Below are 27741 nucleotides of genomic sequence, written 5' to 3' on the forward strand. Positions count from 1 at the left end.
CTGGCAGAGCATGAGACTGAGAAAGTCCTTGATCAGAGTAAACATTACTTAGCAAGAACTAAAAACATTGGTGTTATCAGCACAGTTCCCCGGCTGAAAGTCAAAACCACACAACTGCACGAGCTGCTAAGGAGGAGAAAAAATGACTGCTACTGCTGAACCCAGGACAGGAACATAGATTCATTACATTTCTACTGGCATCTAGGTGCTCGAAAACTCTATACTGACACCACATATTACTAGAAATTTAGTTATATGTATAAAACCAAAAGGCTACTTCAAATTTGCCCACAAAATTAGTATGATAAAACAGAGAAGAAATTGTCCAAAAGACATTAACAGGCAATTCTTAATTTATCGTAGATGAAAGTTGATGCTTTTACCTGCAAGGAAAACGTTCCTACCTATGGAGGAACCAGTTCAGGAACGGGGCATTGCTCCATTGACTGCCGTTTTTCATCAGACAGCGAATCTGCCTTTTCTCTGGATTCCATGCAGAGTATCTGCAACGCCCTCGACCTCACTTCTGCTGCCTGCAAATGCCAGAGGCTCTGGCCGGGGGGATTGACCCACGCCTGCGGCCACTCACCTGCCCGATGCTGGTCCCAGAGCAGAACGGAACCGAGCAGCCGCTGCTCCCGCCCAGGGCAGAGGAAAATAATAGTGATGGGCTCCAGGACAGAGATTGGGGGTTAAATATAGACACAGGGAGCATGACAACGACAGAGATAAAAAGGGACAGAGAGGACAGCACTGGGGGAAAAACAACTGTGATGAGCGGTGAGTGGCCCCAAGTGCGCCTGCTCTGCAGGACTCAGGGAAAGATTTCATAAAAGACAGTGAGGATATACAAGTAGCCACTGAAAGAACATTTCAAAAGCAACCACACTGAGAAAGTGCAACAGATGACAGCAAATTAAAACCCAGACACAGAAAAAAGAAGTAGGACAGAGAACAGGGAAGAAGGCTTGAACAATACGGAGAGAGATGCAGATGGGAATAAAGTGATGGAGAAACAAGGGATGGAGGACCAGCTTCTGACAACCTGGCACTCCTGATGTCAATTCCTTGGCCTCAAAAATCGGACATGACACAAGACAGAGGAATGGGAGAGTGAAGGAAAAGTCACAGTCACTTCTTAAGAAATAAAAAAAACCCCCAAGAGACAGAAAAATAATAATGGGGAGTGGGGTAGGGATTGGGAACAAGAGAGGAAGAAGAGAGACTGGATACCAGACAGAATGTGAGAGCTAAAAAGGGATGGGAAGCTGGATATAAGAATGGAAGAAAACCAGGAGCAAACCCCAGTATTTATTACACAGTGTGGCTAATTAAATGTAAATAATCTACCATCTTGAACGGAACTACTCACCACAGTGGCTTAGCCTGCATTTATTTCTCAGCAGGGTACACAGGACTCTAAAACCCAGGACGAAACAGAGGGAGAAACATGCTTATGGGAGTAAGATAAATTAATTATGTGCACAAGATTTGATACGACTTAGTCATAATCCTATCTTGTACGGTCAATTAAAACTCTGTTCTCCAAATTTCATTTCTGTCAATCCCACATTTATCTATGCTTCTCCATTAACTGAGTGCTCGATACAGGGTTGCTTGTAGATGCTGAAGATGCAGGTTTCTCAGAAATCCTACACTGACCTTGAAGTTGAGCAAGAATATATCTTAACCATGGTTTACTTCAGCGGGCACAACATGTTAAGGCAAGTATGGGGGTACCCAGAACACAGAGTTCATCTTGAACCTGGTCCAAAGTGGAAAGAAAGCATCAACTGCTTTGGTTGTCTGGCTTTTTCAAATCAATACTAAACCTCAGTTCAGTCCTAAGCCTGTGCCATGAAGAGAGGAAAGACATTTCTACATGTGTAACAGCTTTATGTTCTATGCCAGTATTAATACATTGCTTTCCCCTGCTGTGCTTCTTGGATATTGTATTGTGTTTTCATTGGTCGTGAATAAATGCATGCAAAAAGTTTTTACTGTTACTGACTTCGGTTATTTTTGGGTTGAAGGAAAACCAAGAAAACACCACACATGAGGTAATTCCATTTTAATAGTCTCTGAATTTCCAGTATTTGAAAGGAAAAATAATGGGGTAAGTGCAGGAATATGCAGCCATTACCAACAGAGCAGCATTAGTAAGCTTTTCAATGTTGCTTTTTGGTATTTCATGATGAAAAACATTGAGACTAAGATTTCTCATCCGTCAGTTCTTGGGGGCCAGGGATACAGAAGGAACCTGACGCTCTTCAGTTGCCCGAGAACCACAGCTTACAGTTATTCAATGTCTTCTGGTCTCACTGGATGAGGCAGAGGTATAATCGATTTCTTCTCTGCATCCCTGGAAAGAGCTTTTCTCATATCTGTAGCAAAAGGAAAAAAAAAATAAAAAAGCTACTCTAGTAAGACAGTCAATGCACAAAGCCATAGTGAATGAATTCTGCAGTGCAGTAAGATCAGTTTTAATTGTTCAGCAGCAATGCTATAAACTGGAATATAACACTGCACGAAACTCAATTGAATGGAAAGGAAATGGCTAAAAGGACAAATACATGAATTACAGTGTCTGCAACACTGGAAGATGTCTATCTGTAGCTCCTGTTTTTCACAGTGCTTCTGCATATCAAATGAATAGTGCAAGAACAGAAATGATACACAGCATGGCCAGGTATCCCACTGGGGAGGATCTTAAAGGAAAGAAGGTCTAGAAAGACGAAGCTGGTACTTCAGTTTTGTTAACAGAATTAACATTAACATACTTGAATTTCCATGTTCCTCCCCTTTTAAACTGAAAATGCCACCCAGTTCTCTGCCACTGTTGACCACTGACAGTTGGAAATTGGTAGGTAGACATCTGAGAAAAACAGAGTTTCAAGTCCCTTTTGTGGGAAGAAATGAAGCAAACACTGCAACTCCTTCCCCCAGTAACAGTAGCAAAAAGCCCAGCCACTGGGTGTGAGCATTCCTCAGAAAGAAAAATTAGGTAAGAAACTGCATTTTTATTTTCATCTTACGTACAAGATGAGTGTCTCTGTACTTTCAGATTTATTCTTGTTTTGCATTTTGCCACAGGTGCTACAAGAAGCGTACACTACAAGATTTAAGTTTTGTAACTGATGTAATCTTCAGTAGGAGAAGCTACCTAAAGGAGTATACAAAATCCCATTCACCAACAGCTATCCAAACTTGTTTCATATTAAAAAAAACGTAACAAAATCATACAAACAAACCCAGGAACCCTCAACATGAGAATCTTTCCATTTAGCTTGAGGCAGAACAAGTACGTACCATAAGCATCTTCGTCTGGCTCTCCACTGCTAGCAGAGTAGTACTCGAGTACTGTTCGGTACACACTGTAGCCTAGTTGCTTATACATATTTACTGCAACCTGGTTTGATACTCTCACAAAGAGATCGACGAAAAATCCACCCTTTCTGTGAAAAAATAAAACCCAAAAACCACAGTAAGGAGCACCAAGTGAACGTGTTTCTAAATAATAACCCAGAACTTGTAATCAGATCAAGAGCAAGTCTGTTAATGTGGAATACTAATACAACATCTGTCACACTGTGGTAACAGATGCACTCCTTTACAAAGGGACAAATACAGTACAAATTTAACTTTATTTTTGTCACTGACCATGCTTTTACAGCCACTGCAGGTTCAGAATTATGAACAGAAAGAACAGGACAAGCTGAACACCTGCACATGCCTCATAGCCATAAGAAACTATTAAAAAAAATAATTAACCCACATTTTAAATTGCACTGGCTTAGGGACTGCCTCCTTCTAAGTGCATGGCCAGGGGGAGTGATGGCAACATCACAAAATGCAGCTGCCCAACAGGAGACAGCCCTTTTCACAAGGCAAATTTTTCAAAACATGGTACTATTTTTTGATCCTACTGACAGCAATAGGGCTGTGCCACCAGCACGAGTGAGGACATTCCCCCCTGGGTTCATCTGATGCTAAATTAAACTTTCAGGAGGTACAAACACCCAAGCATGTAACAGACAGTGAGCTAAGATACTGTTTGCCCTACAAAATTTTTCCAAGACTGTGCATGCAGGAATCGCACGGAGCCCATGATTACTGAACAAGTGTGTTTGAGGCCCCGCATGAAGCAGCTGATGTTTCATGAAGCTCTTTTCTGTGAAGAAAAAGGGCCTTTTATACAGTATCTCTGTTGGAATTCAGGCTACTTCTTGCCCATCCTGGGAAGTCAGCTTTCATAGAACCCTGAGATCTTACAGAACAAAGCAACATTTTAAAATCTTCTCTAACTACAGGGAATTTCAGTCAGTTAGAAGACTACTTAAAGCAAAATTCTGGGCATGTTTCATGCAAATCCAATACCTAAGCCATGGACAGGTGTCTGCAGAAGGATTAGTTTAAAAGATAAATTTAACCTTTGAGTTTTAAAAGATAAATTTAAGGACAGTACTCACTTTTCTGAAATTTCCTCCAGAAGTTCCATCAGTTTAGCAGCCAAACCCAGCCGTCGGAATTCTGGTGCAACAGAGAGGGCAGTAACATGTCCATGCCATTCTTCCCTAGCCACAGAGCCTTCTGCTTTACCCATTACTGTGAACACAGAGAGCATCAGCGCAGCAGCACCTTTGGAACAGTGCACCACACTCTCTACACCTTTACCAAAGCACCCCCCAGCATATATACAAATGTTGCAATGACTGTGGTAAAGGCTCACACAGGGATGCCTACGTTATCACTCGGTGCTTCAGCAACCACTACAAATGTTATTTTGCCCAAGTGCTACGCTTGTTTCTTGATAATGTCAAAAAAACAAAAAAAACCAAACCAAGCAAAAAAACCCCACAAATATTCTGAAAATTCCCTGTTTCAGGCATGACTACCAAATGCAAATTTTAAAGAATTCTTGTGAGTCTTTAACTGAGTAGAATCCAGGATCTGACTAAAATAATGGAGGAATGGAGGGCTGGAAAGCCAAAACTAAGTCACCATCCTGGAAACTACTGGAGACTTTTGCTGACTGTGGAGGAGCTTCTGGTAACAGAAGCCAAGGCCCCACAAACACGGAATGTTTAAGGAAGAAAAGACAAGGGGAGTGGGAAGTGTTTTGGGGGCTTCTCTGTATTTCCTCTCCTTTCTACACAGAGCCAAACCAATGTTACCTCACTAATGAATACTCACACTTCTACATAGTACTCTTATAAACATCTGTCACTGCCAATAAGCAACTGATGTGCTAGGTACAGAGAAACCTTCTGTACAGCAAATGCTTTAAGCTTTACTATGTTGAGTAATTTATTTCCCTGCAAAGACCTTTCCAATAATTTATTTCCCTGCAAAGACCATTCCTTATTCTGCTCCTTAAGGGGGGGGGGGGGGGGGAGAACAAACAAACCAATGTTTCTGTGTGGAATGATTTCTGCAAAACACAAATATTCCACAGCAAATAAGCAATAGACACCCAGTCCCAGAGCTTTCCCTTACACGACAACGCCAAATCCAGGCTCAGCATTTTTACTTACGATCAGAGTGAGATCAGAGCTGAGCACAGAGACTCAATTCGGGATTACAGAAATGCTTGTACCTGTGTAAAACCTGTTACTACAGCCAAGAGCCCTTGCCAGGCTAGCAACACCAAACCAAAAACTGCTGCTGTGAGTACTAGCTAATACCCTTAGAAAGGTATGAAACAGGAAGATGCCATGTGACGGTCCTCTTCCCTGTTGGAAAAAGTGAGGAGTAGGAAAAGCTTCCGCGTTGTAACCCCCCAACATGCAGCGCAGCGAGACGGCAGCGCCGGGACCCCGCACTCACTGTAACCCATCAGCTCCCCGCCGGGCGCCTCGGCGACAATGAAGTACTCGGGCCAGTGCGCCAGGTACTGCAGGTAGAACGGGATCCCATACTGGGCGCTCGGTTAAGGAGCAATCTGCGGCTGCCCGCGCTGCGCCCCGCGCTCCCCCCGGCAGCGGGAAGGATACGGTCTCCGTCAGCGGGTCCAGGTTGCTGCGGGGGGAGAAGAGCGGTCACCGCGGCCCGGCCCCGCCCGCCGAGGGGCACCCCGAGCTCCCGGGGAGCCTGAGGGAAGCCACGGCCGAGTGTGGAGGAGCTCGGGCACGGCGGGGCCGGGCCGGGCCGGGGCAGGCCAGGCCAGGCCAGGCCGGTGCTCACATGTTGTTGAAGCGGAAGAGATCATCGCACGTGAAGGCCCGGAGCGTCGTCATGGTGCTAGTGCTAGTGCTAGTGCTAGTGCTAGTGCTGCTGCTGCTGCTGCTGCTGATGATGATGATGATGATGATACCTCCGCAGTCACCACTACCGCCACCGCTCCACACGTCGGCGTCGCCACCTCCCCGGAAGGGCTCCCGCCGCTCAAGGGCCCCTTCCGCCACGGAGAGGCGGAAGTGGAGTGACCCGCGTGCGCCGGGAGAGCCGTCGCCGGGGACTGTACTGGGCAGAGGCGGCCGGGTTGCGGCGGGGGGAAGCAGCAGGAGGGCTAGCGCTGGGGAGGCTGAGCTCGCCTGCAGCGCAGCGCGAAGCGGCGGGGCGGCGCTGCGGGTCCGAGGCGCGCTCGGAGCTTGGCGCGGGGGCAGGGAGAGCTTGTGCGGTGCCCAAGGGCAGCCCCGTGGCGAGCCCCAGGCAGGACGGCTCGGTCTCACAGACCGAGACTGCACACGGTGTGACCGTCATAGGCGAGACCGCCACATGCGAACCAGACAGCTCCCAGAGAAGGGGAAGTGCCGCCGGACAAGAAGCCCTGCGGTGCTGCAATGGCACAGATGCTGTACAGCGGACCCAGAGAAAGCAGTCAAATGCCGCCGCCCGTTGCAGAAAGTTACCCTAAAAACTGGGATGAAAGATGCCCAAGAGGCAGGCCGTAAGACTAGAAGGACGCAGGGAAGAAACCTCGGAAGATGAAACCCCATGGAAATGGACCAAAAAAAAAAAAAAAGGAAACATGGGGAAGGGGGCGGGAAGGCAGCCCTTGGTCTGGGACCTTTATAGGCACTGATAATAATACACATCTTCTCTAAGAAATGCTAGGGAAGACTGCTACAGAAATAAACACCTCCTGGATGCCTGTAAGAAGCAATGCCTGTGATACCCAGATGGATGGCAACGAAAAGGACCTGAGAAGAACACGGGAGGGCCACAGCAATGGTGCTAAGAGCTGAGGGGATACCTCAGAGTTCTGGACAGTACATAGTAATATACCTCACCTAAGCCAAATTGACAAGGATACTATTCACTGTGGCCTGCTTTGTACTGCCTGTTCCCTACCTCTCTGGCCCATGATGTCTCTCCGAGCTATGATTCCTACAATATTTGCCACACTTGTGCCTAAATTGTACTTTCTCATTAAAGTAACCTCAAGTGGATGGCAAGTGGACTAGAGGGGTTCAAAGGGAGTAAGAGGGGTAAGAGAAAGCCTTGGGACATAATGGGGAATGCAGGAGGGGTTCTGAGCAGACTACTGAGTCCTCAAAAGACTATACAGGCAAGAGAAAAATTCTGTACATTGTGTATAGCAGCTTGCTGCAACAGTGGTGGCAACTACAGCTTCTTGGTTATTTCTTTAATATGTCAGTTGCACTTACAAAAATTCTTCACTTTCCTAAGAACTAAAAAGCGGGGGGGGGGGGGGGGGGGGGGAGGGTTCTGTATGTCATATGATAGTTAAAATTACACTTACATGTAATCCACAACACTGCAGGGGACTGAGGACCTTTAACAGGTACAGGACAGTTCAACAGAGTCTTGGCGGGGAAAACCAACCCCTCAGCCTTCATCAGTGTCCCGGTTCCAGCTGGGATGGAATTAATTTCCTTCCTAGTATTGGGTGCAGTGCTGTGTTTTGGGTTTAGTCTGAGAACAATGCTGATAACACACCAATGGTTTAGTTGTTGCTCAATAGCACTTGCCCTGACCATGGACTTCTCAGTCCCTCGTGCTCTGCAGTGAGGAGGAGCATGAGAAGCCAGGAGGGAGCAGAGGCAGGACACCTGACCTGAACGAGCCAAAGGGGTATTCCGTACCACAGCACATCATGCTCGGGATAGAAAGTGGGGGGAGTTACCCAGAAGGGGCTGATCACTGCTTGGCCCGGGCTGGGTATCAGTCAGCGAGTGCTGAGCAATTGTATTGGGCATCACTGCTGGTTAGTGTTGTTTTTCCCCTTTCCCTTTTTTGGTTTTGTATTTTCTTTCCTTGTTATTTCTCTTATCATTAGTAGTAGTATTACAGTGTACTTTAGTTACTAAACTGTTCTTCTCTCCACCCGTGGGGTTTAAATTCTTCGATTCTCCTCCCCATCCTCCCCGGGGGGTGAGCAAGCAGCTGCTGGTGCTGAGTTACCGGCTGGGTTTAAACCACAACAATCAGTCCAAAGGAACAGCAAAGTCCAACAGCACATGCTCATAATAATCCCCTGGCGAAACGAGCGATATTTGCAATACCCAGGTTGTGTGTCTGCTCTAAGACTGCAGACATGAACATAACAGTGGGACCTGGGGTATAAGTCCACCTGGCAAAATGTTGGTGCCTACTCTAAACATGATCACTCACTCCAGTGACAATACTGACTAAATCTCCTGTGACTTAGATGAAAGCCTGGACACTTTGGTATACATATGCACATCGCAGAAGCTTAAATATAAGCAAGATTAAATCCACTCTCTTCTTGCTACTGGTCTGCAAGTTCTTCCTCCTGCACAGGAGAAACATGCCCAACTCGCACAGGCACTCTGCTGAACTTTTCCTGAATTCCTCTTAACTTCTGGTTCTCTTTCCAGATTCAAAGGACTTTCTGATTGTGACCTTACCTCATGTCTTGTTAGTGTACAAGACAGAGTTTGCTCAGTTTATATCATGCTACATCACTCTTTCCATCGTGTGCAAAGACACAGAGTCATTCATGGCATGCTGATCTAGAGTATCAACGTCAGTAGTCACAAAGTCACCTCGCTGAGTTGTTTCTTTTGCTTCTTAGGTTTTCTCCCCAAGAATAAAAAGAAAAATCAATAAAGGATGTGTGAAGCAACAATATAAAGAATAACTTCACATACTTCATTTATTCAGTTGTATGAGAGGACAGTAGTAAGATAACTACTGTAAAAAATAGTTGATTTCTCAGGTAATTTTTCTGCTTTGGGAAACAGAGTAGCATATTTTATCTGGTTACAGAAGCTGTTCCTAAACTGCTGACTTGGTTGGTAAAGAGCTCTTTGATCACAGAAAGCTGCGAACAGCAGCATTACTGACAGCGCAGCTGGGAACAGATTTGTTGTTGTCAGACTGATTTTTATTTTGGTTCTTGAGACCTTAAGAATAAAGCTACTTCTCTAGAGACTAACAAATCCAAGCAAATGTGGTATGGACAAACATGCTGGTGTTTATGCTCTAATACAATGACAAGAACAGTGGAAGTTATATTCTTTTGATAGTTCTTTATATTGATAACAGTTTGATGCTCCTCTTTGTACGCATCAGAAACTCTCCACACTCCATCATCCAGTTCTGACAGTGGTCTTCATAAACTTAGCGTTACTTTTAGTCCATTGCCACTTCACAATCAGGGACACAGAATAAAGAGGAAATACCTGCCTGGAAACTTGGCCTTTAAATTTTAGGAAGTCAAGTCAAGCACTGCCACACAAATCCATTTTTTCTGAACCTGTCCTGCATGTATGTGGCTGAGCTTCAATATTTCTACAGGAACAGGCACTCAGATACACAAATGCAACAGTTTCTTTCTGTTCCTAGTTCCATATGCACGCTTATGGAAATTTTTTTGTTGTAAAAAATGCTGTGTCTCCTTTCTGGTGTGTGTACACCCTTCTGGCTATTGGCACAGTGTTTTCCCCCAGCTTGATTTATACACTATGCCGACGGTTGTTGATCATGGCCACAATGTGTGACAGGTCCAAACTTTTCATCATAACCTCCATGAACTCCTCATCTTTCCTTGCTCCCTCCACAAATTCTTCCAGAGAAAGTTCACCTGTGTCAGACACAGACAGAAGAAATTACAATCATGCCAATCCACATTTGAACAGGAAAAGGAGTACAGTAATCTAACTTTAGAGACCGCTTACTATACATGCAGTGTTCTAAGAGTCTTTTTAAGTTCATATGAAACTTCCCCGATATGCAGGCTACTCCAGCTTCCTTTCCTTCCTTTCCCCACATAAGGGAAAGGGTTCATAAGAAAGAATAGAGGAAGTGCATAGCTAATGAGTGGGATCATAGTGGGATCATCGTGGGATCATCCTATAAATAAGGCTGTATTAGTTGCCTCCTTTTTGGCCTAACCTGTCAAGGTCCTAACCTACCCCATACTTGCTGGTTATCATGTTTAAAAGGAGTGACAGAAGGGAGCTGTGGCAGGCAGAAATAGGTTCTCTGTCGTAGGTCAAAAAACCCCTGTGCAGGGAAGCAGCTTGGCAGAGTTCTTCTGAAATAACGAAAGGGCATGTCAGAAGGTAATAAGCACATGAAGTAGCATGTATGCCTCAGGGACAAACAGCAACTACAGTGGCCTTGACCAGCTTTTGACTGACTGGACCATAGCACTTCATGTGCTTGCTGTACTGCCTATAGCAGACCCAGTGAAGAAACCGTGAACTTCAACATTAAATTCCAATTCTTCCTTTCCCTGCTGCTGCTGAAATATTTAGGAGCAGCTGGGGACATCTGTTGATATTTCCCACTTCTACCTCTGACACCAGCTACACAGCAACATACAAAAAGGAAAAAAAAAAACAACCAAACCCAAACCAAACAAACCGGCTCCAAAACCCCACCAACAAATTCATGTGGACAGAACATAGCTGAGACTTTGTGTGGGGAACAAATCCTGTCATACTGATTATGTATGATGCAAGGAAAGAATGCTTCACAAAATTCATGGAGAATACATTCCTGGAGGAGAATTCATATAACACACAAATATAAAATGAGGAGGCATAAAGTTCAATCAAGAAAGGAAGACGTGGATGTCTCTGTGTAGCACAGAGACTATCTGTCTTGGATGACATAGACAAGGATTTTACCATCTCCATTCACATCAATTTTGTTGAAGACTCGGTTGGTGAACTCTTCTGCACTAGTTTCATGGTCACCACCATTAATAGCTCGAATAGCCTAAAAGAAAAGAGCAAGAATAACAGGAAGCTGCTCAATGGCTCCGAAAAAACAAGACAGATTCCACTGCAGCCTGCCAGCATCGATTCAGAACAAGACAGTCATGCCTGGTACCTTCCCCACACAAATGAACCAGCATCATAGGTAAACACAGCAGAAATCATCAGGCCTTACAGTTGGCTCTGAAAGGTGCAAAGGGAGCATGGTTCTAAAGCATGGAATGAGCAAGGAAACCCAAAAGATCACCCTAAATCTGCTTAGGTAGCAGTTAAGCACTGCAGAAATGGCAGAATCAGGATCCACCTACATGATTCACTTTTTATTACCCTATGGTCCACCAAGCCCCGTAAACACTGTCAAACACCCTCTGCATTTGACATTATGAAATTCCTTTGTTATAAGCTGTGATCATTTATTTCTATTCTTGCTTTTCCTATTTCCATTTATATACTGCTTCCTGTATGTCATGTTTCTCCCTAAAGCTCACTGGAAATTAATTTTCAGCTTAACAAAGGTTAATCATTATTCATTACTGTTTACTACAATTCATATTATCCATAACCATACAGTGCAGGGTTCTCTTTTCTTTCCATGCCTTATTTTTTCCTTTGTTTAAGGAAAGGAAATACGTGATTCCAGAGCCTTCATATTGATTCTAAGACTACTTATTTTCTAGTTTTTACCTTCTGATATGTGGGTTCTTTGTTCTTTTTCAAATTCCATTTTACTGAAACTAAGTATCACCTCAACAACTTGCTAAGGCTGCCATAAAAAGACACTGAACTACGCAAAAGTCAGAGGGCAGTAAATTCATTGCTGTCATGGTTTAAGCCCAGCCGGTAACTCAGAACCACGCAGCCGCTCGCTCACACCCCCCTTTTTCCCCCCCCGCCCCGGCTCCCAGAGGGATGGGGAGGGGAATCGAAAAAATGTAAATCCCACGGGTTGAGATAAGAGCAGTCCAGTAACTAAGGTATAATACAAAACCACTACTGCTACGACCAATAATAATAATGATAAGGGAAATAACAAGGGGAGAGAATATAAGAATATAAAACTAAAAGGGGAAAAGGAAAAGAAAACAATAAACACAAGTGATGCCCAACACAATTGCTCAGCACCTGCTCACCGATACCCAGCCCAACCTGAGCAGCGATCTGGGCCTTCTGAGTAAAACTCCCCCCAGTTTCTATAACAGGCACGATGTGCTGTGGGATGGAATACCCCTTTGGCTAGTTCAGGTCAGGTTTGGGTCCTGTTTCTGCTTTCTCCCAGCTTCCTGTGCCCCTCCTCACTGGCAGAGCATGAGACTGAAAAGTCCTTGATCAGAGTAAACATTACTTAGCAACAACTAAAAGCATTGGCGTATTATCAGCTTTGTTCTCAGACTAAAGCCAAAAACACAGCACTGCACCAGCTACTAAGAAGGAGAAAAATGTTACAGCTGAACCCAGGACAATTGCCACCAGTTATCACCCACAGGACTTGTTTTTCAAGAGCTCTGTGTTAAACAATTAATATTTCTTGCTTCACTGTGATGTCTGTGTATTTCTATTGCAAGTTATTAGTAAGAGGATGTATATTTTCGATTTGGTTTGGTCTCTCAATGCCTAGCACTAAAATTCATATCCAGATGAGAATGCATTGCTAACATATTTTCAGTGGTTTTATTTGTGACAACTCAGGCTTCAAATCTTTATCAAATCCATTTTCTGACTTTCTTATTCAGAAACATAAATTATTTAGGGTCATTGAATCTCTTCTGCATCTTTCTAGTTTTCCAGACTCTACAGCGTAATTCATTCTGAGATATTCATAAGGTCATCTTTATGCCTGTAATTCCAACACCTTCCACAATAGCTATTTGTATACTTCTTTTTTTTCTTTTTTTTTTTTTTAATTGACAGTCATTCTTCTTCAAACTATTTGCCAGAGTCAGAAATGTTTTATTACATCGGCATTTAGGAGCTGGTTCTAAAAAGCTAACTGGGAGCAACTCTCCAACTACTATTCACATGGGGAAAAGGAGATATGAAGGACATGTTGCAGAGACCACAGCTGACAATCACCGAGTCTGAAATCTTGGAAAGTGCAATGTAGGTCCTAGGCAGCTAAAAAAATGTATGGAGTTTACTATGCTGGAGCATATGCTGTGCTGGACTATGAGATTGTGGGGAATTCTGCTAAAAGAAAGAATGCTGTTAAAGAAGGTCTCATCCAGGATCATCCATATGGGGAATAGCAAAAGTCTTACATGTGTGGTGAAATTTGTCTTTAAGGAAAAAGAAAAGAACACAGATCCCTGCAGATTCACCTTAATGATGTTGAGCAATTCATGTCGATCAATGCAGCCGTTGCCATCTACATCATAGAGCTTGAAATACCACCGCAATTTCTGCTCCATCTTCCCACGGAGAACGAGGCTGAGGGCAGCCACATATTCCATGAAGTCAATATATCCATCCTGTAGGAAAATGGAAACCAAATTGTGACAGGAACAAACTGAGGGAGTTGCTGCTCTGAAGCTGTTTTACCATATTGCTATCTAGATTCACAGCTAAAAGAGAAAGAAAAAATAGACCAGGTTGCTCCAAGCCCCGTCTAACCTGGCCTTGAACACTGCCAGGGATGGGGCAGCCACAGCTTCTCTGGGCACCCTGTGCCAGCGCCTCAGCACCCTCACAGGAAAGAACTGCTTCCTTATATCTAATTCAGTTTAAAGCCATTCCCCCTTGTCCTGTCCCTACAGGCCCTTGTCCAAAGCCCCTGTCCAGGTTTCCTGTAGCCCCTTTAGACACGGGCGGCTGCTCTAAGGTCTCCCCTTAAGGAGCCTTCTCTTCTCCAGGCTGAACCAGCCCAGCTCTCTCAGCGTAGCTCCGGAGCAGAGCTGCTCCAGCCCTCGCAGCATCTCCGTGGCCTCCTCTGGACTCGCTCCAGCAGCTGCACGTCCCTCTTGTGCTGTTGCCCCAGAGCTGGATCAGGACTGCAGGGGGGGGTCTCCCCAGAGCGCAGCAGAGGGGGAGAATCCCCTCTTTCAACCTGCTGCTCACGCTCTGGGGGTGCAGCCCAGCACACGGGGGGGTTCTGGGCTCAAGCGCACATTGAAGCTGGGTCATGGGAAGCTTCTCATGGCCAGTGTAAACAAGCCCCTCTCTGCCCACCAGAGCTGACTGCCTATGGCCTACTGGGAGAGAAAACTGACCCAGAGCCCTGGCTGCAAGAAAAGCAGAAGGTAATTCTACCTTAGGTTTTCTGTACTAGTCTGCTTTGTCTTTGTGGGAAATTACTGCTATTTCAGTGAGCCATAGATCTCTTCTCTATTCTCTGGAAAAAAAGAAGTGACTGAAGATATTTTTTAAATATCTTCATTTGATTTGACAGCTGGGAAAAATGTTTTGTATTTAGGTTTTTAAAAATTTGATTTCTTGAATCTACAAAGAAACTTAAAAATCTCTTGTTTCCTCTGGGAGAAAAATGCCTGACAATAAAGATTCATAATCCCTAAACTTAACACTGACTAAAATTTGAAGTGGTTAAAAAGAAACAAAAAAAAAGGTGTGTATTTCTGTCAAAGATTCTGAATAATTACTTCAACAAATTACAGAGCATAAAAATGAAGCTTTCATTTATTGAGGTATTTAAACAAAGTCGGGTGCCTTTCCGGAATCAATGTAAATAAGCAGGTGGTCTAGCAGAGCACTGCTGCTTTACAGCAAGCATCATGACATTTTCAAATATTCATCCAGGACCACTGTAGTATTCCCATTATGTGAGTTTTTCATAACTTCGTTGAGCAAACTCATGGAAAACAAAAACAGCTCTAAAGGTGACAAGAAGGGCATGAGTGCAATTTTTAAAATAACTCTGAAAATTTGTCCTTTTTGTCCTCAGCATCTGAAGGTCCAGGGGCCAGATGATTCCATCCATAATCACCTGCATTACAACAGAGTGGCTCTTCCTCTGGGTGCTGTTCCTTGCCCTTGTTTATAAAAGGAGCTTAGATTAAGTGGCTAACTATTACAGGCTAAGATTAACTGATGTAGGTCCATCTCCACTAGTTGCCACAATCTTACTTCATTCCCCTTGAGATCACTATCACTTTATTTAGAAGATAGCTTTTCATCTTTGTATGACCAAATTTGAATTTGAGAGTCTTTTTAAAACATTGTTTACTGCATAACATGGGGCTTACTGGAGAACTTTGGGATGTGTAACATCCTTGAGCAAATTTTGAAGTCCTTAAATATCCCAAGAAATGGCAGAAGTAAAGAGAAAGACTTGTGCAAGAACTGCAAATGCATTGGCTTAGTTTATTAAACTGCTTCTCATCATTATCATCATCCAGGGCACAGAGAACTTCAGGATGAGAAAGGATGTTCTTTGAGATGTGCAGTCATTTCCAGTCATTACATCCACCACAAAGCCTCAGCTACCTTAATGGAGTCTGGCTGCTTTAAGAATTTTGTAATATTCCTTAGAGTTCCTTAATGGATTATGCGTTCTCACATGTTGTCCAATGTTCTTTGCTCAGTCCCTGGGCTTTCCTTCTTCAAAACTGACCCTGTGATTTCCCACCTGTTTCATGTGTCTCTGTGGCATGCCCCTCCTTGATTCACAGTCATTTGCTCCAGCCATTTCAGAACTTTGGAGCAGAGAGCAAAGCTGAATTTTCCAGGCTGTCATAAACCCAAATTTCTCTGTTACTGAGGTTACAGGCCTTCAAGCATAGGCTTGAGTAAATATGGATAAAAACAGGCAAAAGTGAGGGCCATTGCATGCTTAAAGGAATTATAGGGGCTACTGGTTCTTACCTTAAAGACAGCCAGTGGTTGCCTGTCACAGTGAGGAATACTACCTACCTCCTAGCTCCTGGTACCTGCTAAAGCTCCTAGCACTGAGGAGAGCCACACTGATCGTCTGCCCAGTCTGTCTGCAGTGTGAATTTCAGCTGCCAAATACCTGGAAGTTAATTCCTCTCTGAATGTAATAATGATTTCTATTGTATTTGATTCTTGTAGTCTCTACTGTCTAATGCAGATATATTTTTGAGTAATAAGAACATATAAGAATAATAATGAAATCTCCTTTTGTTAGTATTTTGCTAGTCAAATAAGGCCAAGTCAATTAATACACCATAAGGAATTCTCAAAATTCAAGGATGAATTTGCACGAGGTGGTTAGATAATAACATGTTATTACCTGTGGTTATGTTATCTATGTCATTATTATACACATTCATTTGCTCCTTGCATTTAGCTAACTTTATGTTAGTGTCCCTCAGCAGCTTTCCACAACAATGTTTGTAGGAGAATATGAGGGAATCTAAAAGTGCAGGAGTTGGTTCATTTTTAAGCAGTATGCGGCAGTTAATCTCCTTGCAGGAGAACTCACCTTATTCATATCAAATGTGCGGAACATCTGCTCAATGTACTCATTGGCCTCTGGATCCAGCCCTCGAAGTCCGAAGAACTGTTTAAATTCATGCTCCGTCAGCTGTCCAGAAGGACACTCCATCATGAACTTTTTGTACCAGTGGTGGATCTCAACAGCCTGCAAATCATCCACTGTAGAGCTGCTGTTGTTCCCCATATGTATGTGTGACCAGAAGAAGGATGCTACAGGAAAGAGCCTCTTCCTCCTGTTGCTCTCGCAGCACTGCCTGTCTGCTCCTGTCCACATTTGACGTTAGTGTCAGTTAAGTGGGGGATCCGACTTTCCACAAGCCAATTATAAATGTTAATCTGCTTAGAGGACAATTTACAAACCTGAAAGTTTCAATGATACTGTCTTCTTAGAATGGAAAGTAGGTGCAAGATAATCTAGCAAATCCCTGCTATTTCAGGAGCCAAATCAGAAAGGGTGAGAAAGTTAATCAGACACTGGCTTCAGGAGCTATACTGGTACACTATTTTTAGCCTTGGTATAGGTATTTTGTGATGCATACAAAAACACAGCACTGCACCAGCTACTAAGAAGGAGAAAAAATGACTGCTGTAGCTGATCCCAGGACAGTATAATTATACATGAAGGTAAGAGGAAAAATCTACAAGATGTGGGATTTGAGGTGAAGTAAAAATCTGCTAATCTAACTGGATTTGAGAGTCTCTTTTCTCAAATAGAAATGTTGGATAACTTAGTGTATAGGACCAGAAAGTGTTACAGAAGCAGCTCATCATAATGTTAGGCTATGTGGGAGAAAGCTCATCTTCACACACACAAAGGGATGATGGCAGGTTGGAAAACCCAAATAATGCCCTGACCTGGCTAATCCCAGAACCACCAGAGAAGTGCAATCAACCCATAAAAGTCTCATCTGCACAAACATGAAGGAGCAAAAAGAGACAACCACAAGCTGAGGAACCCAAATAACCCAGTAGGAGAAATGAAGCCTCTGTTGCAGCTCCTTCTAAGGCTGTCATAGGGGAGCTATCAGCCCCATGAACCTGGAGGTGATACCCATTACGATGAGTCAATGGAAGAAGCTGGCAGAATACCTTACAGGCTGAGTGGGGTTACTGCCTAGGGGTATGGGAAACTGTTGAGTGCTGGGGAAGAGCATTTAGGGATTGCACAAGTTATAACGGGAGGTTTACGGGAGGAACCAAAGATGGGGAAAGGGATGGGTCTAGGTGGTTTGGGGATGAACAAGCATGGGAAAATGCTTGTGCTGCTCAAACTTCATAAAGTCTTCATGAGCGGATCCTCCTGGAAAAATATGCTCAGGCACATGAACAATAGGGAGGTGACTGGTGACAGCCAACATGGCTTCACTAAAGGCAAACTGCCTGACAAATCTGGTGCCTTTCTATGACAGGATAATAGAGTTGGTCATAGTGAAGTGAATAGATAAGTGAAGTGAATAGATAAGTGAAGAATGACTGATATCATCTGCCTGCAGTTGTGCAAAGTTTGACACTGTCCCACACTGTTAAGAGATATTAACTATTTAGCAGCTTCTTCCTTAGCACATATGACATCCTTGTCTCTAAATTGGAGAGATGGTTTTGATGGGTGGACCACTCAGTGGATAAGGAATTGGTTGGATGGTTACACTCAGTGAGTTGTGGTCAATGGCTCGATGTCCAAATGGAGACCAGTGACAAGTGGTGTTCCTCAGGGGTCAGCACTGGGACTGGCGCTGTTCAGTGTCTTTGTCAGTGACACGGACAGTGGGATTGAGTACCCTCAGCAAGTTTGTGATGACACCGAGCTGTGTGGTGTGGTGTGGGAGGGAAGGGATGGGATCCAGAGGGACCTGGACGGGACAAAGATGTGGCACTGTGTGAACCTCAAGGAGTTCAACAAGGCCGAGGGCAAGGTTCTGCACATGGGCCGGGGCAATCCCAAGCACAAACACATGCTGAGGGAGACTGGATGGAGCAACCCTGAGGAGAAGGACTTGGGGTGGTGCGTGACAAGAAGCTCCCCATGACCTCGCAGGGTGCACTTGAGCCCACAACCCCCCAGTGTGCTGGCCTACATCACAAGAGGTGGCCACGGGTTGAGGAAGACCTCAACCCTCTACTCTGCTCATACCCCACCTGGAGTGTTGTGTCCAGCCCTGTGACCTCCAGCACAAGAAACATATGTGCTTGTTAGAATCATAGAATTACAGACTGGTTTGGGTTCGGAGGGACCTTAAAGTTCATCCAGCTGCAAGCCCCTGCCAGGGGCAGGGACACCTTCCACTAGAGCAGGTTGCTCCAGGTTGCAGCGGCTGGCCCTAACCGTCCCCACCGGCCGCCCTCCGCCCAGTCCCCATCCGCGCCACCGGACGTGACGCACACACCCAGTCACTGCCACACCCCCAGCCATGGCCCAGAGCGCCTTTCTGATTGGTTGTTTGCTTGGTTTTGGGCGTGTCCCAGAGACCCGCTCGGGATTGGTGACTTTGTGCCATGTTGCAGGATAACCATGGCGCCAAGGCGGTTGCTCCGTCTCAATTAGCTGATGGTCACGTACATCTCCGTGTTTTCGCAGCTGATTGGCTGTCCTGGTCGAGGCGGAAGCGGCGGATGAGTGTTCCGGTGCTGAGCTGGCTGGGGGCGGGGTTGGTTTAGAGCGACGGAGCCGTCGCTGCGGCCGCCGGGTTGGTGATGTTGGCAGGTCAGTGGTTCCTCGGTTCCTGTGTGCGGTTCGTGGGGTGGGCGCTGTCTGCAGGTCAGTGGTTCTCTGCTCGGTGTTGTCCCTCCGTTGTGTGCGGTTCGCGGGGAGGGGATGTTGGCAGGTCAGGGGTTCCCCGCTCGTTGTGTTCGGTTCGCGGGGAGGGGATGTTGGCAGGTCAATGATTCCCCGCTTGGTGTGTGCGGTTCGCAGGGTGGGCGCTGTCGGCAGGTCGGTGGTTCCCCGCTCGCCGTTGTTTCTCCGCTCTTTGCGGTTCGCGGCGTGGGCGCTGTCGCACGGCTCTCGGCGGTGGTCCCCGACTGGGCTCCTTACGCCGTGCAGCCCTGGGACTCTCCTGCCGGCGTGCAGGGCCTAAGGAGCAAGGGGGCTGGTTGGCAGCTTCTTGAGGTCCGGGGCGGTGAGGAGCAGCGGCCGGGCTAATGTCCTCTCTCGCTCTTGGGCTCCGTGGTGCGGCCCGGCCCGGCCCCACCGCGCCGATGCCAGTGCTGCGATAGTGCTGCCTTTCGCTGACGGTCTGAGTGTGGTGCCCGGCGGTAACCGGCAGTGGACCCAGGCCTGGAAACGCTTCTGGTTTGTGAGGCTGGCTGGAGGTATTGCGCACAACTAAGCTCTCGGTATATCTACGGGATTGGTGGGGCATCCAAGTGTTCCTGTAGCCGTATCACCCCGTCCCTTGGTGAAGGTTGTTGCTGGCTTCGGAGGCCTGTCACCAAGTGACTGCGCTAGCCGTGATCTGTTGCTCTCATTGGATCCTTGTGCCTTTCAGAGCCTTTCTGCATAGTGCAAGAGCTTTGGTCCAGGGCTGGTGTAAAGCAGCAATGTCTTCAATGCCTGTTTGTCTTAAAAAGAAAGGAAATGCAAAGAGTTAAACTTAATTTATGTAGAATAAACTTAGAATAAATTAGGGAAAGCCACTGTCAAGTCTGTCTTCCCTATGGTTGAAGCCTAGAGGTAGAATACATGGATTTATGCACTGCTTATTGCTCATATGCAGGTTGTCCTGTGACTAGTAATGGACTTAGCCTGTTTGGGTTGGTAGGGGAATTATATATCAAAGTAAAGGAGCCTCTTCTAGAGCACCACTGGTAGTCCCAGTGTTAAAGTCTCACAACAAGAATGCTGAGTAAAACACTACTTTCAACTACAGACAGGATACAAACTGTACTGGCTTACATCAGGAACGCAGTGTAGGGCTTTTGTGTTCTGCTGTTCGTTACAAAAATGGAAATCCATACCAAAGCCAGTATGACCCTGGAAGAGCAATAGTCCTGCCTTTGAGAGCTGTACTGTTTACTTTATTTGGGTGAGGCAGTGGAACACAGAATAACCTGTGTCCTTTTGTGTTTGTCTACTCCTGTTTATGAGGAAATTGGCCAGCACTGTATAATGCTTCCCTGCTATGAGTTCAGAAGTAAATATGAAGTGCAAGCACCAAGGTATTCCTGCCATAAGTCCTTGATGTTAATGCTTAAGACAGCTGCCACCTTGTGTGTGGCTTGTTGGCTTTGGGACAGTATTTAGAGCTACATTGTGCTAGTTCATAGAATCATAGAATCACAGAATGGTTTGGGTTGGAAAGGACCTTAAGATCATCCAGTTCCAACCCCCTGCCATGGGCAGGGACGCCTCACCCTAGACCATGTCACCCAAGGCTCTGTCCAACCTGGCCTTGAAAACTGCCAGGGATAGAGCATTTGCCACCACTTTGGGCAACCTGTTCCAGGACCAGGAACTTATTTTCTCTAAACTTTCCATCAGGTGTCAGTGGACCGGGATTCCTGAAGTCTGGTCTTGCCACTAAAAGCTGAGGGAAAGGAGACAGTGAGTACCTCAGCCTTTTCTGTGATCAGGTCGCCTGCCACATTTAGAGAATCACAGAATGGTTGAGAGAGGAACGGATCATCAGGGCTCATCTAGTCCAATCTGCCTGCTCAAGCAGGGTTACCTAGAGCACATTGTTCAGGATTGTGTCTGTTTAGCAGTGGGCCTGTGTTTTCCCTGGGGTTCCTGTTGCTGTTTATATAATTGTAGAATCAGTTTTCATTCCCCTTCTCATCCCTTGTTGTGTTCAGTTCACCTGATAATAGGATTTAAAAGTGAGTTCAAAAGACATGAATCTATAAGACTTGAGTTCAGGTTATTAAAGGCCATGCCTGTGCAAACAGGTGCAGACAGGCCTTAGTTCCTCTGTTTGCATTTTGAAGAAGCCAACTGTGAGCCAAGCCCTGCAAGGCATATTAGCTAGAGTTCGGTATTGTGTTAGTGTAGCCAGCCTGGGCAGAGGCCAGGGAATCTTAACATACTCCATGTATGCATGCTTGAAATTGTAATGCCTGTGGCATGCAGATATGTGCTGAGCTCTACACATTTCTGGTTGCAGTGGATGTCTGCAGATGCCTAGATTCTACTTCTTTCTGTATTTCTAATACCACTTCAATATTTCATCTGTTGGTTCTATCATTCCTAAATCAAGTGATGCTTTTCTTCTTAGCAGTTTTGCCTCTGTAACTGTATTCTGATGCTTTGTTTTGTTTTAGGCTGAAGATGCTGAGCCGTTTGTCAGGTTTAGCAAGTTCTGTTTTGCAAGAGCTGTCAGGTGATGATGGAGATGCAGTTACTGAAGCTGGAGATTCAGTTACTGAATCCTCTATTCCTGTAAGTACAATGTTATATAAAGACTTCCAGATCTTGTTCAGAGATAGTTTGGGGAGTGTGAATTATTTGACTGCAGTGAGAATTGTTTCCTACTTCTTCATTGTTGAGCACTAGACTAAGCTGTCATTCTGCTCTGCTTCTCTTAGATTCTTGACCCCTTAAGTCAGCAATTGACCTTAGCTCTTTTTGAGTGCTATCATCCAACTAATTTGTTATCCACTAAGTGGTCCATCCATCAAATCCATGTCTCTCCAATTTAGAGAAAAAGATGTCATGCAGGACAGTGTCAAGTGCCTTGCACAAGTCCAGGTAGATAACATCAGTCAGTCTTCCCTTATCTGCCAACGTCACAGCCCCATCATAAAGGCCACCAAATCTGTCATGCTTAGTTGTCCCCTTAGTTTCCATATGTCAAGGTAATCCTGGAAAACAAACTGGAATTGGGGTGAAGAAAGATTTTCATTTATTTATTTATTTATTTAAGAATACCAATGATTGTGTGCAGCGGAAAGGGGAGCTCTGGATGAATGCCTGACAGTAGAAGGCTTGACCTTTATGTTGCCCTTTTGGACTGTTGAGGCTTTTTTCCTCCAGAGCATTTATTTCACTGTTTCAGATAGAAGCTGTAGAACCAGAAGCAGGAAGCATGGAGGAGGCACCTGAGGAGCTCTTGGAGCGCCTGGCGCAAACAGAAAAACTGGTTGTTCAGCTGAAGGATTTGATCCGAGAAAAGGATGCCCTGCTCCAGCAAAAAGAAACTGTACTTAAGGTATCATTTCTTTCACTGGGGACCTGGGAGCAAGAGTAAAATGCTGCTTCACCTTTCTGTGCAAGCCAGTTTCTGGTTTCTTTTGAACATTTGAGGCACTTTCACTACTAAATGCATCAATTCCAGAGAATTACTGGAATCCAAAGAATGGACCCTAAGCCAAGAGATGTAGGATAGCTTCTGTTTGTATTGGTTAGGGGTAATTCCTTCTAGGAGAGATAAGTTACATCCAAGTTATGTAGCATTTTATCTCGGGGCCCTTCAAGGCCCCTACAGTTTCCTGGTGGCTCGCAATAAATACTAATCTTTTTGTGAGGTTTTTTTTTTCCCCACTTCAGAGTGTTCGAGACAGTGTAGGCTGTGCTGTAGTCACCCAATAGTCCAGTGGCTTTTTGGTATGTAACCAAAGATAAATATTGAATATCCTGAGGCATGACATGAAAGAAAATGCAGTTACTTAAGATGTTGTTGAGGGACTGCATATAACTGAGTTTGTACTAACTGCTAGGAGAAGTCTGTCAAGTGGTCTGTCCCTTGAAGAGAAAATGCTAGAGCAGAAGTGTTCTGCTGTATGTAGTCTTCCAGAGCAAATTTGTTTCCTGGATGTGTTTTAGGTAGCACTGTTACTGAAAGCAGGTTTGGACAAAGAACAGCAGACCAACAAATTATGTAACCTTTCCAAGTGGTGCTTTCAGGGTGAGAGCACTGGAATTTTAAGTGCAGTCGGTTTGTATCCTTCTTTTCCAGGAAGAACGAGAAGCTGCAGATGCCAAGCTGATGAAGCTTAAACTTCAGGCCAAAGCCAAACTGGCCTCTCTGAACAAACGCATTGAGGAGCTGGCAGAGAAAGGATCACCATTGCCTGCACAGACCTTACCAGAAGAGCAAGTGTGTCCCAAGGTTGGGAGAACAGGGCTAAGAACAGTAGATCTTAGCATCTACTGATAATCTGGTGCCACCCTACATTTTAGGTCCCAGTGAGCTAGCAGGTCCTGTCTTGTTAGCAGGACATTGTTAGCAAGGATGTCTGTGCTGTAGGAAGCCGGTCTGTCCAGCTTCCTTGTACTGCAGATGCCCTTGGAGTACACAGCTTGATCTGCTGAAGGGTATGGGCCAGTTTCACTTTGCATACCTTCAGTAATCTGTTGTAGCTAAGTTCTTTTCTGCAGAAATTGCATGTCTGTGTGAGCTGTAAGTTTCAAAATGTTAACTGTGATGTGAGTAAAGCAAAGGAGAGGGAAAGTTGGCTGAAATTCAAGAACAAGGAGGCCATTAAAATTGAAAGGCAGTAACTTAAATGTAAAAAAACAATTTCCAGCCATGTAGCTTCCTGTGCCACCACAAAGTTTTATGGCTAACAAGCCATAATTGTGTAAAGCTAGGTAAAAAATGAGGGGAAAATGTTCTACATCAAGACATAAAAGAAGCTATTGCTCCCATTAGTGCTGGTAATTTTTTAAAACCTAAAATTGTTCTGTTGATCACATAGTTTTGTTTAAAGCTAGTAATACTAGGCAAGGGAGAAGTGATAAAAGTCCAAACAGATTGCAGGACATCAAGTGATGTTTAGAATCATAGAATGGTTTGGGTTGGAAAGGACCTTAAGATCATCCAGTTCGAACCTCCTGCCGCAGGCAGGGACACCTTCCACTAGAGCAGGTTGCTCCAAGCCCCGTCCAAGACCACTGCCAGGGATGGGACATTCACAACATCCTTGGGCAACCTGTTCCAGTGCCTCACCACTCTCTCAGTAAAGAATTTCTTCCTTATCTTAATTTTCATGAAACCAGACAAGATAAAGGTTATTTGAAACATTGAAAGGATTAAAAGATTGTAGGAAACCATTAAAGAGTGAACGTGAGAGCTGTCAGGTGAGAGGTGACTACTACTGGAGTAATGATTGGTTCAATGATTTGTGCTTACTATTTTTGATTGATGGCATCTTAAAATCATAGAAATGTGCTACTGTAGCGCAAAGTTCTTACTTTGCACTACAGTTTTGAGGCTCTTAATGCAAAGTAGTATTCGGTTTTCATAGAAGAAGAATTGGGTGATCTTGAGGATTAACATAATATAAAAACAAATCAAAATTATTGAAGTGTAAGATAAAGGCCTTGTGGTATCTTGCCACTGAATACTGCAAGACCATGAATGCTGCTGAGGCTTTGTTTAGCTTATGCATATGTAGTATGTGCAGACCCGTGTGCTGTTGGATTACTTTGCGTAGACTTACTGCTATGGGCTAATGAGTGTTCTTGCTTCAAAATTCTAATTTTTCAGTTGAAGAAGGCAAAAGGAGGAACAGCTTATCAGTTAATGAGTGTAATGTGGTTTTTAAAGAGGCCTACTCTTTTTTTTTTTTTTATGTAAGGCAAAGTTACCCTTCCAGCTACTGTACTAAGCGTGGCAAGGTCTCGCGTGGAGTGTTATGTTCTGTTCACTTGGAATTAGGAGAGAGAAATTCTGAGAGCAGCAAAAGACTTTCCATTCTCCCATCATGCTAGTAGCTGCTTTTACTAGACACGCAAAATAGCTTGGCTAGTTAGTCAACCCAGGGAAGAGAGGAAACATAATTTCTAGAGTAGTACGAGGAAGGTAAGCACCAAGAACTTGGGAGAACTGTTAAAGGACAGTACTGGCAGGTGAATGGATGGGTGTAAATTAGTCATTAAATACAATGGCCTTCTAATTAGAGGAATGAGGCCTTGGTACCATTTCCAGTGGAAATGGTGTGGACTAAAGCCTTATTGGGTTTGGGTTAGAACATCATTTAAGAGAAGTGATGTTACGGCAATTATCTGCAGTATTATGTATTTGACCCAGAAAGCACTTTCTAGATACTTTCTTGTAAGGTTAGACCTACTGAGAAGCTACAGATTCCTTTAATTATTTATAATTACTTCTCATGTAGATTCTGTTTTGAGTAATGGTGTTATTTCCTAGACAGATACCTGTCATTTGATGATGAGAAATTTAGGTTAGGGTTGCATGTTGTGCTGAAGTGTTGAACATTAGTGGTTCCTTTGCAAATCATGAGGAATAAATAAAGCAAAGGGCTTTTTTTCCCTCTTCATGATGGGGGGCCCCAGGGAAAGGCTGCGTGTTAAAAGCCCAAAACATAACAGTACCAATTAGATATTTGACTGCATCATTTTAAGGAGAATCAAAATACCAGCTTATAACTTTTTGTGAAGTAGTTGGTATTTGTCTACAGAACAGGTGAGATTCCTTTTAAACTTTTAAAGTGGCTAAACACAAATTATGTTCCAATTTATACATTTTGGGAAAACATTGTATTTGAAAGTTTGAGCTCTGGTAACTTTGTGGCTGTGTTACTGTCCTTAATTGTGGCACTCCATGTAGTGGCCAGTGTGTAAGGACTTTATCAGAAGCTTTTCCAAATCTGACTGTAAATATCAATCCTGAAAGCTAATCTTAAGGAAGCAAAGTAATCCACTGATCTTTCCCCCTTAGCAACTGTTTAGCCCCAGCCTTATAAATTCTGTATATCCCTGGCTTCTTACAGCTTCCTGCACTTCTATTGTTTCTTTTCTCTGTTCTACTGAGCTTAAGTAGAATTAAAGCTTTCCTTGTCTGCCTATTCTATGTGCTTCTAAAGACCTCTGTAGGTGACACTTATTTTGAGGAACAGCAACTTCTTACTTATTACGTGGACTTGGAAGTCTATCGTGGTTTAAGCCTTCATAAATTTTTAAGAATGGGTTTATAGGACATGAATACTTGTAGGCTCCATATGTTATTGGTGATCTTTGACCCAATACCTGTAACAAGGAAAAGGAAAGATACATTTTGTATATATTCAGTCAAAAGTCCCCAGTACTCAGTGCCTGAAGTAGTTGGGAGTGCTGAGATCATAACAATAGAAGGATGTTTTTCCTGCTTCTCAGTGTCATTGTTGATATGCTGGACCTAATACTTGACTCTGTGCTAAGTAGGTGTGCAACGGTGGTGTTTCAGAATTGCCTGCCGTACAGGTGGTCTTTGAAAGACAAAGAGTGCAGGTGTAAGTGTGCTGGTGTGTCTGAGCTGGTGTGGCTGAGGTGACATAGCTGAAGCACGTGTTTTATGCAAAATGTTGGTTAAGTTTAAATTTCGTGGTCATAAACAGAGGATTTTAGTGCCTTAGAGGGGAGCAGAATTGATGACTGTTTGCATGTTCCCTTTGCTTGTTTCTAACAAGTTCATTACTATAAATCCCTTTAGTCTAGAGAGATTTCCATGGGCATTTTCTGTAGTTTAGAATACTTAATGTCTGTCCTTTTGTCATATGGAGAATGTTCTTCTATTGCTAATTAAAAAACTGTTTCATTTCTAGTATTATAGAAATCTGTGAAATTAAAAAGCCTCACAAATCGAGCTGGTCATTGTAGATTACATATTTTATTTAAGGACATGATATATATTAGTTTCTGTGGTAAGTGTTCATGGATAATTAGCCATTCCAAACTGATTTGACACTTCTCAATCAGACACCTTATTCATATCTACACAGAAATAGGGAAAACAGTTACGTAATACAGGACGACTTCATTTAAAGAAGCAAAGAAAATGTCAAGTTTAGAAAATTAAGAACTGTAGAAATAAGCATCCAGTCAGGAGCCCAGAGTGCAAGAGCATTCCAACTTTTTTTTTTTTTTCCCATTGGCCAGCAATACTTTCTCCTGTTTTTCTTCCCACTTGTTTCCTCTGGCAGTGTCAGAATAACCAAAATACAAGTGAAAGGCATAGAGAGGAAGCTGAAGCACTACAAGAACTCCTCAGGGAGCGAGAGGAGACTGTTCAGGATCTGCAGGAACAGCTGGCTCTAGCCAAAGTGAATTTGAAAGATGCTGAAATCAAATATGCAACACAGGTACAGAAAAACTATCTATTCATCAGTCTGTGTGTCTGTGTTTCCCACCCCACTATTTACACTGAACAGCTGAATGATAGTTCAGCTGGAAGTGACCTACAGCGATTGTCTAATCCAACTGCCTGGCCACTTCAGGGCTGACTAAAAGTTAAAGCATTGCTGTTAA

At 44.2% G+C, this 27741-nt stretch overlaps 3 protein-coding genes across 23 annotated transcripts in view; 1 reads left to right on the plus strand and 2 right to left on the minus strand.

Moving 5' to 3' along the window:
• Positions 1-2055: 2055 nt before the first annotated feature.
• On the minus strand, positions 2056-7385 carry NAA20 (N-alpha-acetyltransferase 20, NatB catalytic subunit). Its single transcript, XM_030472070.1, has 6 exons — positions 6184-7385; positions 5994-6018; positions 5827-5917; positions 4470-4605; positions 3310-3455; positions 2056-2384 (listed from the first exon to the last, which is right to left on the minus strand). Exons 1-6 carry the CDS (start codon positions 6234-6236, stop codon positions 2299-2301), a joined length of 537 nt encoding a protein of 178 aa, XP_030327930.1. The 5' UTR covers positions 6237-7385; the 3' UTR covers positions 2056-2298.
• Positions 7386-9533: 2148 nt separating this feature from the next.
• Positions 9534-16804, minus strand: LOC115601731 (guanylyl cyclase-activating protein 1-like). The gene is made up of 4 exons (XM_030472071.1): positions 16546-16804; positions 13469-13618; positions 11064-11154; positions 9534-10012 (listed from the first exon to the last, which is right to left on the minus strand). Exons 1-4 carry the CDS (start codon positions 16741-16743, stop codon positions 9885-9887), a joined length of 567 nt encoding a protein of 188 aa, XP_030327931.1. The 5' UTR covers positions 16744-16804; the 3' UTR covers positions 9534-9884.
• Positions 16805-19171: 2367 nt separating this feature from the next.
• Positions 19172-27741, plus strand: part of GOLGB1 (golgin B1) — a 46265-nt gene continuing 37695 nt past the window's right edge. For 7 of the 21 annotated variants that reach the window (XR_003989475.1, XM_030472124.1, XM_030472111.1 and 4 more), the window contains exons 1-5: positions 19475-19537; positions 21814-21937; positions 22554-22702; positions 23450-23602; positions 27417-27575. Coding sequence is in view for 20 of the 21 variants with exons in the window: in XM_030472124.1 (XP_030327984.1) it covers positions 21823-21937; positions 22554-22702; positions 23450-23602; positions 27417-27575 (576 nt within the window). In the remaining variant the exon portion in view is untranslated. Of the gene's footprint in view, positions 19261-19429; positions 19538-19733; positions 19869-20969; positions 21100-21813; positions 21938-22549; positions 22703-23449; positions 23603-27413; positions 27576-27741 lie in introns of those variants that run through there. The other 14 variants (XM_030472120.1, XM_030472123.1, XM_030472118.1 and 11 more) reach the window with 13 other exon arrangements.

Source organism: Strigops habroptila, chromosome 3, assembly GCF_004027225.2.
Source record: "Strigops habroptila isolate Jane chromosome 3, bStrHab1.2.pri, whole genome shotgun sequence".
NCBI lineage: Eukaryota > Metazoa > Chordata > Aves > Psittaciformes > Psittacidae > Strigops > Strigops habroptila.

What these genes read in the sequence shown, in the direction of transcription:
- NAA20 (XM_030472070.1), bottom strand. Translation starts at nt 6,236, where the DNA reads ATGACGACGCTCCGGGCCTTCACGTGCGATGATCTCTTCCGCTTCAAC. An exon ending in CTCTTCCGCTTCAACAACAT is followed by an intron (nt 6,019 to 6,183) that starts GTGAGCACCGGC and finishes CTCCCCCCGCAG; the next exon opens with CAACCTGGACCCGCTGACGG. An exon ending in TGGACCCGCTGACGGAGACC is followed by an intron (nt 5,918 to 5,993) that starts GTATCCTTCCCG and finishes CCGAGCGCCCAG; the next exon opens with TATGGGATCCCGTTCTACCT.
- LOC115601731 (XM_030472071.1), bottom strand. Translation starts at nt 16,743, where the DNA reads ATGGGGAACAACAGCAGCTCTACAGTGGATGATTTGCAGGCTGTTGAG. An exon ending in GCACATTTGATATGAATAAG is followed by an intron (nt 13,619 to 16,545) that starts GTGAGTTCTCCT and finishes ATTTTCCTACAG; the next exon opens with GATGGATATATTGACTTCAT. An exon ending in AATTGATGTGAATGGAGATG is followed by an intron (nt 10,013 to 11,063) that starts GTAAAATCCTTG and finishes TGTCTGACACAG; the next exon opens with GTGAACTTTCTCTGGAAGAA.